This window comes from Vombatus ursinus, unplaced genomic scaffold, assembly GCF_900497805.2.
Source record: "Vombatus ursinus unplaced genomic scaffold, bare-nosed wombat genome assembly UNPS02014176.1, whole genome shotgun sequence".
Lineage (NCBI taxonomy): Eukaryota > Metazoa > Chordata > Mammalia > Diprotodontia > Vombatidae > Vombatus > Vombatus ursinus.
In genome coordinates, this window is record NW_020953954.1 from 1,454,963 (window position 1) to 1,466,093 (window position 11,131).

At 54.8% G+C, this 11,131-nt stretch overlaps 1 protein-coding gene across 1 annotated transcript in view; it reads left to right on the forward strand.

The window, feature by feature from the left end:
• The window catches only part of LOC114041647 (mucin-5AC-like), a 31,561-nt gene that overhangs the window by 9,045 nt on the left and 11,385 nt on the right, over positions 1-11,131 (forward strand). Inside the window, exons 15-29 of the mRNA XM_027860203.1 lie at positions 965-1,091; positions 1,441-1,696; positions 1,787-1,839; positions 2,311-2,411; positions 3,427-3,578; positions 4,037-4,175; positions 4,735-4,848; positions 5,108-5,290; positions 6,107-6,346; positions 6,619-6,775; positions 7,126-7,254; positions 8,243-8,387; positions 9,185-9,228; positions 9,328-9,519; positions 10,210-10,934. Of these exons, the coding sequence (XP_027716004.1) occupies positions 965-1,091; positions 1,441-1,696; positions 1,787-1,839; positions 2,311-2,411; positions 3,427-3,578; positions 4,037-4,175; positions 4,735-4,848; positions 5,108-5,290; positions 6,107-6,346; positions 6,619-6,775; positions 7,126-7,254; positions 8,243-8,387; positions 9,185-9,228; positions 9,328-9,519; positions 10,210-10,934 (2,757 nt within the window). The remainder of the gene's footprint in view (positions 1-964; positions 1,092-1,440; positions 1,697-1,786; positions 1,840-2,310; positions 2,412-3,426; positions 3,579-4,036; positions 4,176-4,734; positions 4,849-5,107; positions 5,291-6,106; positions 6,347-6,618; positions 6,776-7,125; positions 7,255-8,242; positions 8,388-9,184; positions 9,229-9,327; positions 9,520-10,209; positions 10,935-11,131) is intronic.

The window sequence follows — 11,131 nt, forward strand, 5'->3', positions numbered from 1 at the left end:
GGGAGGGAGGGGCCCAATGAGAAGAGCCAGAACCCCTCCCACCCCCCCCCACGTGCAGAGTTCCTCAACATTCCCCAAAGTCTTTCCTTGCTCGTACCAGCCTAATGGAGCAGGGGCTCTGAGGCCTTTCACCCTCTGGTTACATCTGAGGACATGAGGAACATGACATATTACACATTGGAGGTAGAGGGACCTGTCCAAGGTCCTACAGATATCAAGGCATTAAAATGAGTCTCCAGGCCCCAAACCAAAAACTTCCCATCAGATCAGATGACTGATACAGGGACAAATTAGGCTGCTGAGGGCAAGTCACAGCTGCTGGATCAGTCTGCTCTATGCAGATGGGATCTCTCCAAACCGAGCCTGATGTCTCTCCTCTTGGACCAGACTGCTCTATCTAAGAAGCCATTCAGGGACCCTCTGGCCCCCTTCTCCCCACCCTAGCCCCTTCTCTATAACCTGGTCCTAGCCTTGGCCCTGTTCCTGGTCCTGGCCCTGGTCCTGGCCCTGTTCCTGGTCCTGGTCCTGGCCCTGGTCCTGGTACTGGCCCTGGTGCTGGCCCTGGTCTTGGCCCTGTACTTGGCCTGGTCCTGGCCCTGGTCCTGGCCCTGTTCCTGACCCTAGTCCTGGTCCTCTTCCTGGCCCTGGTCCTGGTCCCGGTCCTGGTCCCTGCCCTGGATCTGAGACCACACCCTTGAGTGCCCTCACGGTCTCCTAGGGCTGATAATAATGAACTCAAGGGTTTGGAATCAAATTGAACAATTAAGAAATCACTCCTTGGTGGTTAAGAGTGATGTGAGTCCCTTCCCCATCAAGCCTCCAAATGGCTGACTTTGGCCTGGAATCTTGGAGGTGGCTCCTGGGCCAGTCTTAGTTCTCTGGCTGGAGAGAACTGGGCCTGAGGGATTCCTGGGGTCCCCGAGGACAGCATGGGGGGCCACTGAGGGCTTTTTCTGCTCCCCAGAATTGCATGTTCGACACGTGCAACTGTGAGAAGAGTGAGGACTGTCTATGTGCGGCGCTATCCTCCTACGTGCAAGCCTGTGCTGCCCGGGGAGTGCTGCTGAGCGGCTGGAGGGTCGGGGTCTGCAGTAAGTGTTCAGGGGGCTTGACCGAGGCTACACAGAGAGGGGAGGGGCATAATCCTGTGATGGAGATGCTGTCATAACTCCCATTTTACAGTTGAGGAAACTGAGGCAGACAACGGTGAAGTCCAAGGTAACACAGCTAGCTTGTGTCTGAGGCTGGCTTTGGATTTGGGTCCTTCTGACTCTCAACTGTTCTGCCAGCTGCCCCTGCAGGGGGAATAGTCAGGGAGGCCAGAGGACTGGAGGGAAGGGGAAGTGGTTTATCCAAGACCATCCCCATGGTCTCGAGAGTTTTGAGAGGACCGGCACGCTGCCCACATCCCGACCGCCTCTGTGCCTTCTTTGTCTGCAGCCAAGACCGTGACCTCATGCCCCAAGTCCCTGACGTACCATTACAACGTCACCACCTGCCAGCCCACCTGCCGCTCGCTCAGTGAGCCCGACGTCACCTGCAGTATCAAGTTCGGCCCCGTGGACGGCTGTACCTGCCAGGAAGGCACCTTCATGGACGACAACGGCAAATGCGTACCTGCGGCCAGCTGCCCGTGCTACTACCAAGGGTCTGCTGTTCCAAATGGAGAGTCTGTCCACGACAATGGGGCCATGTGGTAAGGAGCCTGTCCCGGCCCTGCCCCGACCCTGCAACACGGAGGGAGGGGAGGTTCCGGGCAAGGCTGACTCTGCTCATTTCATTCTAGCACTTGTACCCAAGGCAGACTGAACTGCATTGGAGGCCAGGTCCCAAAGTCAGGTAAGTCCCCACACGGCTCGGTGCTGCAGTCTGCCCCACTGAGGGCCCCACCCCGGCCCTCCGATCGAGCAGCCAGACTGCCAGCCAGGGGTGGCCAAAAGCCCAGAAGGGCTTCCCCTTAGGAAGTGTCCCCAGATCGGGGGCCTGGCCAACACAGGAGTTGTAAGGGGCCCTCGAGGCCACCGAGGGCCGTCCCCTCATTTTACCGAGGGGGTCGTGTAGCTGGGATGGACTCCTTAGCTCCATGAGTGACCACTTTCTCCCTGTGGCCTGACAACCTTTGGGCATCTGCCCCACATTCCTATGCCTCAACGTGTCTGCCTGTGTGAAAGCTAAGGTGCCATCTATGAGCCCTGGGCGCAGAGCAGGATCCTCATGGCAGCCTGGCTCCAGCCCATAAGGGTGAATTCTACAGGCCAGGCAGTCCGTGGCTGCCAGGCCTGCTCACAGCTCACTTCTCTTCTCTGCCAGCCTGCGCTGCCCCCATGCTCTACTTTGATTGCAGCAAGGCCTCGGCAGGAGTGGCCGGAGCCGAGTGTCAAAAAAGCTGCCACACCCTGGACATGGACTGTGTGAGTGAACCATGAAGCTTTGCCCCCCCCTTCTCCCAGGGAGTGCCCCACCCCCACCCTGTGCTTATCCCAGGATGGGGGCCCTGCATCACCCACCCTCCCACACCAGCCTCGTGCATGTGTAAATGGGAGTGAGAAGTAGGGTCAGGCAGAAGACTTTGTGCCCCTGTACACAGGCACAAGCATGTGGACACACAGAACACCCTCACACACACACACACACACACACACACACACACACAGAACCTGCCTGGTCATGTGGCCAGCCCACCCCCATTCTCAATCCTTGCCTGCCCGGGACAGGCCTAGCACACTTCCTCATGACAGTGCCATGAAAGAGGGGGGCAGACGGACCCCTGCTCCTTCTTTCCCCACCCCTCTCCATCTCTGCTGCTGGCTGTTTTCCACTCCATGGTATCCAGGCCATCAGGAAAGCCTTAGAGCAGGACACAGGCCTGAGCTCACATTCCTCACCTCTGCAGAGCTCACAGTAGCTCCCATTTCCTTTTGACTGCTTCAAGGCTGCCCAGCACATGCAGGAAGGGGAAACCCATGGGATGTAGAGCCCAGACCTCTGACTGCAAAGTCAGTCAACTCTCTAGATGTCTTTACTTAGGGTCCTCCCAACACCTGTATCTCTGTCAGTTTGTCTGTCTGTCTTGTTCCCATCTCTAGCTTATAATGCCCACGGCTGTCTGTCCCAGCAGGATATTTTCTCACAGGGCTGATGGTCAAGCAGCCAATCTGTCAGTCTGTCTGTCTGTCAGTCTGTCTGCCTGCCTCTCTGCCTGTCAGTCTGTCTGCCTGCCTCTCTGCCTGTCAGCTAATCTGTCTGTCAGTCTGTCTGTCTGCCTCTCTGCCTGTCAGTCAGTCTGTCTGCTTCTCTGCCTGTCAGTTTTTCTGTCTGTCTGTCAGTCTGTCTGCCTGCCTCTCTGCCCATCTGTCGGTCTGTCTGTTTGCCTGCCTCTCTGTCCCTGTCAGGCTTTTGACATAAGTCTTCTCTTGCCCACAACAGTATAGTAGCCAGTGTGTCTCTGGTTGCAAGTGCCCAGATGGGCTGGTGTCTGATGGAGAAGGAGGCTGTATCCACAAGGATCAGTGCCCATGTGTCCACAATGAGGCCAGATACCAGGCTGGTGAGACCATTCAGGTGGAGTGCAACACCTGGTAGGTGCCCTCAGCTGCCCAGGGGGCCTTGGCTTTACCCTTCACACAGCAAGGCAGCTTTCTTTAATGAAGTGGTTCAGGAAGGCCTTCCAGGCAGGGTGTCCTAGCCCAGGGCCTGGGAGGGCTTTCCCTGGAAGAGAGATGCAGCCAGATTTCCAAACTCGCACCTCCCAGGACTCTTTGGTGCTTTGCCAGCCCCCAAAGAGTTTTCCTCCTGACAGTAGAGGAGGCAGGAAGGGTGTGGGTTTGAGCTGGGCCTCCCCTGACTCCAAGGCCAGCACTCTGAGAGCTGCTCCACCTCCCCAAGAAAGAAGCCAGCCCTGGCCACAGATAGCTCAGGAGGGAGGAGGCTCCAGCCTGGTCTCCCTCCTCCTGCCCCCGGTTCCCACTGTGTGACAGCCTGGCCCACATGGGCCAGAAAGGCATCTCTGACCCCCTTTCTTCCCTTCTCGCATCAGCACCTGCGAGAATCGAATGTGGCGGTGTACTCAGGAGTCCTGCTTGGCTACATGTGCTGTGTATGGTGATGGTCACTACATCACCTTTGATGGCCAGCGCTATAGCTTCAATGGGGACTGCGAGTACACACTGGTCCAGGTAAGAGGGAGGGCCCTGCTGGTCATGTCTCCCTCCCTCCCTGCCTTCCTTCCACCCTTCTCGGGACATTCATAGAGCCCCTCCCTCTGGAGGTTCCCTCCAGTGTTTCCCTACCTGGGCAGCTGACCCCAAGGGCTGAGTGGAAGGAGACTCTGGCCACTCCTAGTAATGGGGTTGAGGGTTGCCTGGGGTCCTGACCTGGTCTGGGCAGGGCATGGATTGTCCAACAGCCAGCCTGACCTTGTCCAGAGGCCTGTCCCCGGGTTGGCTCCAGTGGACGAAGGCAGACCATTTTTGAAGTGGTAGGGGACCCTGTGTCAGCTTTTGAGAGCGGCCACACATGCAGAAGCCCAGAACACATTCTGTGAGATTCCAGGCTAGATCGCATGGGCAATCTTAGTCACTCCATCTGCCACTTCCCAGACAGGGAGAACTTGAGGGAAGGAGATCTGGCATGAGAGCCCAGGTCCTTGGCAGTGGGTGCCCCTTGGGCCTGGGGCAGGGGAGGCTGGCCTTGCCCCTGGAGTCCCTTCCACTGATAGAGCCCTTCCCTCGGCAGGACCACTGTGGGAAGAGTAGCAGTGCCAAGGGGACTTTCCGAGTCATCACAGAGAACATTCCCTGCGGGACCACAGGCACCACCTGCTCCAAGACCATCAAGATCTTCTTGGGGGTGGGTCTCCATCTGGGGAAGGACTTGAGAAAGAGGCTGCCCAAGGAGAGTCCAGGGCAAGGGCTGGAGGCTGGGGCGAACCTTGGCTAGGTGTGACTTCCCAGCAAAGCCAGAAGGAGAAGGGGGCACAGGACCCCGTGGGAGGTCCACTGGAGGGCCCTGGCCCTGTGCCCTGAATGGGGCCACCATCAGGTGCTATCCCTGATGCCCTTGTGGGTCTGAGCACAGGCACTGAGCAGCCTTTGGCCTTTTAATCCAGAGCTACGAGCTGAAACTCAGTGAAGGGAGGGTGGAAGTGATGGAGAAGAAAGGTGCCAAGGGAGAGCCGCCTTACAGCATCCGCCAGATGGGCATCTACCTGATTGTGGATACCAACCTTGGGCTGGTGCTACTGTGGGACAAGAAGACCAGCATCTTCATCCAACTCAGCCCAGACTTCAAGGTACGGTGGCCGTGCAGCCAGCGCCATGACCTCGTGGATGCAGGCTACCCTGGAGAGGGCTTCATGGAGGCCAGGCTCTTGCTGGAAAATCCAACGCCTCTGTGTGTGTGTGTGTGTGCGTGCACATGCATATGTGTGCGCATGTGTGCATGCACAAGTTGCATTGTGCATACATACGTGTTCATGTGCATGGGTGTACATGCATCTGCATTGTGTGTGCATGCAGAGGTGTGCATGTGTCTACATGTGTGTATGCATGTGTGGGGATGTGCATTGGGTACATGCGTGCAGCACGGGTGTGTGTGTGTGTGTGTGCGCGTGTTTGTGCCCATGCAGACGTTTGTCAGTCAGACGCTAAGTTCAGGGCTCAGACACTGAAATCCCTACAGTGCCAGGCACTGGGGGCAGACAGAGATGAGGAAGGCAGAGTCAGTGTCCAGCAAAAGACCACGATGCCAGACAGGTTGTGTGCAGAGCCGCAGGAACCCGGGTCAGCTAGGATTCAGTCACAAAACACTTTCCTCCCAACAACCCCCTGCTGGGGAAGCAGGGACCCTCGTTTTGCAGAGGAGGAAAGGGGAGCTTTCTCTCATCAGTGAGTGGTGGGGTGCCAGGAGTCTTTCCCTGGGGCCACGCCACCTGAGAGCTTTGAGGACAAGTAGGATTTGAATGGGGGAGAATGGGTAAAGGGAGAGAGGTTGGGCAGAGCTGTGGGCCAGACCCTTCTCCAGCAGGGTGGCAAGTGCTGGCAGAGGTGTGCAGGTAGCCGGGGGCATGTTCTTCCACCTTCCTGACCTCATCCTTCCCTCTGGGCAGAGGAAGGTCTGCGGTCTCTGCGGGAATTATGACGGTAACAGCATGAACGACTTCACCACCAGGAGCCTCTCGGTGGTGGGCGACGCGCAGGAATTCGGGAACAGCTGGAAGAGCTCCCCCTCCTGCCCGGACACCGTCCCCACCAGGGACCCCTGCACCGCCAACCCTTACCGCAAGGCCTGGGCCCAGAAGCAGTGCAGCGTCATCAACAGCGCCGTCTTCGCCGCCTGCCATCCTCATGTAAGGCGGATCCCAAGGGATAGGGCATCCCCCTGCCTCCCCTCAGCATCACTGGCATTCGAGTGCACACAAGAGCCTCAATCTCTTCTTGGGGAGGGTGTGGCCTCTCTATCAGCCAAAGAACCTGAGTCCGTCTTGGGGTCACTCCCTACCCTACTCCCATAATCTTACTTTTAAAAAGAGGGCAGGAGATGAAGTCCTAGGTGACTTTGGGGGTCATCTGCATCCTGCTGGGGAGCAAGAAACACCAACGCTAACTTTTCTGTCTATAGGTTGAACCCACTAGATACTATGAGGCTTGTGTGTCAGATGCGTGTGCCTGTGACACTGGGGGAGACTGTGAGTGCTTCTGCACAGCTGTGGCTGCCTATGCCCAAGCCTGCAATGAGATCAACGTCTGCATCTCCTGGAGGACGCCCAGTATCTGCCGTGAGTCTCTGAGCCCCCGTAGGACTCAGGCAGGTGTGGCCTGCAGATCTGCTCCCCCCAAAGCTCATCTCCAGGGACACAGCAAGGGGAGAGATGCCAAGGGCTAAGGCCAAGCCAGGGCTGGGCTGCACCACAGGGTACAGTGAGAACTGGTAGGAAGAACCACCCAGTGGCCCGCCATTCCAGCTCTGTTCTCTGCATTGCTGTCCTGTCTCTGTCACCTTTGGGGTCTGTCAGAGGAGACCCAGGTCTTCTCAAGAATCGTCCCCAAGGTCAGGTTGGCATAGCAGGAGGGTTGATGCCAAGATGCCCTTACTCATGCCTTATCACACTTTGGCTCTCCCCTTCAGCTCTGTTCTGTGACTACTACAATCCCAATGGCTCTTGTGAGTGGCACTACCAGCCCTGTGGTGCTCCCTGCATGAAGACCTGTCACAACCCAAGTGGAAAGTGCTCTCACAACATCCGAGGACTGGAAGGTAAAGCAGAGGAACCCCACTCCCCAGGAAGCTCAAAGGGTTCCCAAGACCCTGGGTGCCTTGCCATGCCCACAGCATGACCTAACAACACTTTATGCCTTTGGCCTTGCCATCGCCAAAGCACAAGAGACAAGTGCCTTGTTTGAGATCACATGGTGGAGGAGGGAGAGGAGGGAGAGGAGGGAGGGGAGGGGGGGGAGGAGGGAGAGGAGGGAGAGGAGGGTGGGGAGGAGGACAAAGATGGGGAGGAAGGAGAAGAGAATGGGGAAGAAAGGAGGGAGCTCCCAAAGTCTCCCTGATCTAATACCTGCCAGGACCCCTTGCCTTATTGTCCTGTGCCTCCAAAGCAGTCCCTTCCCTAGGAAGCTAGTAGGAGCTCAGGAGCCCCTGACTCAGGGACAAGATGGACCCTGACCTCCCTGACAATTTAGGCATCATCTCTCCCTTACCCACTTTGTGTGCATGCCACCTAGAAGGCCACTGGCAGCCAGGGTGCTACAGGCTCCTGGGCTCTCCATTTACCCTCACACACAGACCAGAAGGAGTCCCTCCCTAAACACCTCCCTCTTTCTTGCTCAGTCTCTACATGATCCATCCCCAGAGCACACTCACTACATTCACTCATCCTCCTTCCAGGTCAATGATTGGTCTCCCAGACCATGGGGAGCCCTGAAAGCACTCTACCCCACACCAATCCCAGGGACTCCTAGGTACCCGCTTTCCCCAGCAGCCTCCTGGCACACTTGGATTTCTATCCCTCCCTCACCCAGTCCCACAGTCACACAAGTTCCAGACAATAGCTCTCCAAGCAGTCCCTGGGCAGGATTCACCTGTCAAATCCTATCGCTCACGTCACAAATTCTGTTGCTACAAAAACCACCTGGAAGATGTCATCATCTGGTCTCGAACTTTGGTCAGAGGTGAGGCTGGAAAATAGTTGGGTGGTCCAACAGAATTTGAGAGCAAAGTCCCCTTGTTGGCCCTGCAGGTTGCTACCCCAAGTGCCCTCCAAAAACCCCCATCTTTGATGAGGATAAGATGGAGTGTGTCCAGAGCTGTGCTCCCTGCTACATCAAAGGACGGTACTACCCACCAGGATCCACAGTACCCTCGGACAAGAACTGCCAATCATGGTAAGAGCCCATGTACTCAGGGTGGTGAATGAATGACATCTGACCCACCCAATTCTGCTGTGACTGGGATGGTCTGGAAGCCTGCAAGTCCAACAATCTTACACCCTTCATCCCGACTTGTTCCATGGGCCCTTAATAACCGCCAGCCAATGTCCATGGGCAAGAGCTCATCAGAGGCCAATGTGTCCCTCATAAGGGAGGTGCCAGAGGCAGCTAGGTGGCGCAGTGGATAGAGCACTAGCCCTGAAGTCAGGAGGACCTGAGCTCAAATCTGGCCTCAGGCCAAACACTTGACACTTACTAGCTGTGTGACCGTAGGCAAGTTACTTAACCCCAATTGTCATAAATAAAAAAGACTTTAAAAAATAAGGGAGGTGCCAGTAATTTGGAGCCTTTCTCCTAAAATTCCTGGAAAGGAGAACAAGGGGGAGCCTTGTTCATCAGTGGTGTGGGGAGTCCATCCGTGGAGGAGGTCTCATGCAGCCAAGATCCCACAGGTGACCACTCCTACAGAAATAGACTCTTTGTGGCTGGCATCCTGTCTGTGCCTGTCCTTAGCAAACCCAAGCCCTGTCCTGAGACAATGACTCCTGGCTGTGTGGTGGGGGTGGGGGTGGCGACTGGAGGATGGGAAGGCTGTTCTTTAATACAAAATTGAAGCAAATGGAAAGCAGAGCTGGTGGTGAATGACCCAAATGAGACTGGTGATTGTGGCTGCCTGTCTTGATAGATATTCAGGAGATAGCACTGAACCAGCCATGTCTGGCTCTCTTTCCCATTTTTCTCTCTGTTCTCAGCTCATGCACCGAGGCAGGCATCAAGTGCACTTATGACTCAAAGGGTAAGAGATGGGCTAGTTTTTGTGGGCATCCCCCTGGGTTGGGGCTGGCTGAGTGGCACATCAGATATTTGATGAGGTTCTGTCTCTTCTGGTTGCCAGCATGCATCTGCACTTACAAAGGAAAGCTTTTTCACCCTGGGGATATCATTTATCACACCACAGATGGCACTGGGGGCTGCATTACTGCCACCTGCAGTGCCAATGGCACTATCGAGGGCAAGGTGTACGACTGTGTCCTCACCACCTCAGCCCCCTCAACCACCTTCGCCTTCTCTGACACTACCTCAGCAGGTAAGGCCACAACCTGAGTCTGCAGTTAATCCATTAGAAACGGTCAACATGCATTCTGCTGTGCCCTCCACTGTGAATACGGAGACAGAAAGGAGATCATCTCTGTCCCCAAAGAGCTTCCTTTCTGTTGAACACAGAAATGGACTCAAAGGGATTTCAGGGCAGGGAAGGCGCTCCCGGGTCAAGGGACCAGAAAATCCTCTGGGTCACAGGCTCTGGGGAAAGGACCTGCCTTCCTTTGCTAGGTCCAGTATTCTAGAAGGATCTGAATTAAGCAGCTCCTTACTCACTTGCTTTGGGCAATTATAGCAGCATGGTTTCCCCTGATGTGTTCTCCTACATTGCCCTCTTCCCTTGAGGGAAGCTCCCTTAGCTTCCTTTATGAACGTGAAGACACCAATATACAACCTTGGGACTAGACGTCGGAGATGATCCCCTGGCCAGAGACAAGACATACCAAATGCTAAGGCTTCCTTAGAATTCCAGCCTCACAGCACACATGCTTCTTTCTTTTGCAAAACTATTGTCACACGGATTGGGGGAGGAGGGAGTAGATATCCTCATTATTCATAATATCATAATCGCATATATCATATAACATGTATCATAATAACATCCCATTATTCAGCCCTCCTTCTTCTAAATTCTCAGGTCATCATTTTACATCTCGAGGACACACAGCTACAACAGAAATCTCACCTGTAACTAGCTTCACTGTGGAACCTTTCATGACTTCTTTGCCTATGACAGTACCAACTGTAACCAGGGCAAATACAAAACCATTCACTATTCCCACTACAGACAACAGTGTCACACCAAGAACTTCCTTTGAAAGTGTCAGTACATCCAGCACGACATCTGAAACCACATGTGATGAAGAAGTCTGCACTTGGTCTCCTTGGTTGGATGTCAGCCATCCAGGAACAGGAGCCAACAGTGGCGATTTTGATACTCTGGAGAACATCAGAGCAGAGGGTTACAGAGTGTGCAGATCGCCAAAGGAAGTAGAATGCAGGTCTGCAGAGTTCCCTGCTGTGCCATGGCAGGAGCTCAACCAAACTGTGAAGTGCAGCAGAGCCCAGGGTCTGATCTGTCACAATAAGGACCAGGTGTCTGGAAAATGTGACAACTACCAGATCAGAATTTTATGCTGTTTTTCTCAGCCGTGTACTCACCACAACGTCACAGCTCCCACAACAGAACCACATTCAGGAAGCACAGTTGCTCTCGGCACATCTATTTCAAGACCACCTACAACACCAGAACCCAAAGGAATCTCAGAGAGTCACCTGACCAAATCTACTCCCATTCCATCAACAAAGGAAACTCAGCCAATAACAAAACCCGCTCCTTCACCAGAGACACCAGGAACCAGCAGTCACTCTCCTGATGTGACAACTACGTTGGTGACAAAGGTAACTGCGACAACTCGATGTTTACAAAAAGTCTGTGAATGGACAACTTGGATAGATGGGAGTTATCCTAAGTCAAATATAAATGGGGGAGATTTTGATACTTTTAAGAATTTAAGAGCAAAAGGCTACAAATTTTGTGAAGTGCCTACAGCAGTGGAATGCAGAGCTCAAAGCTTCCCCAACACACCTTTGAATGA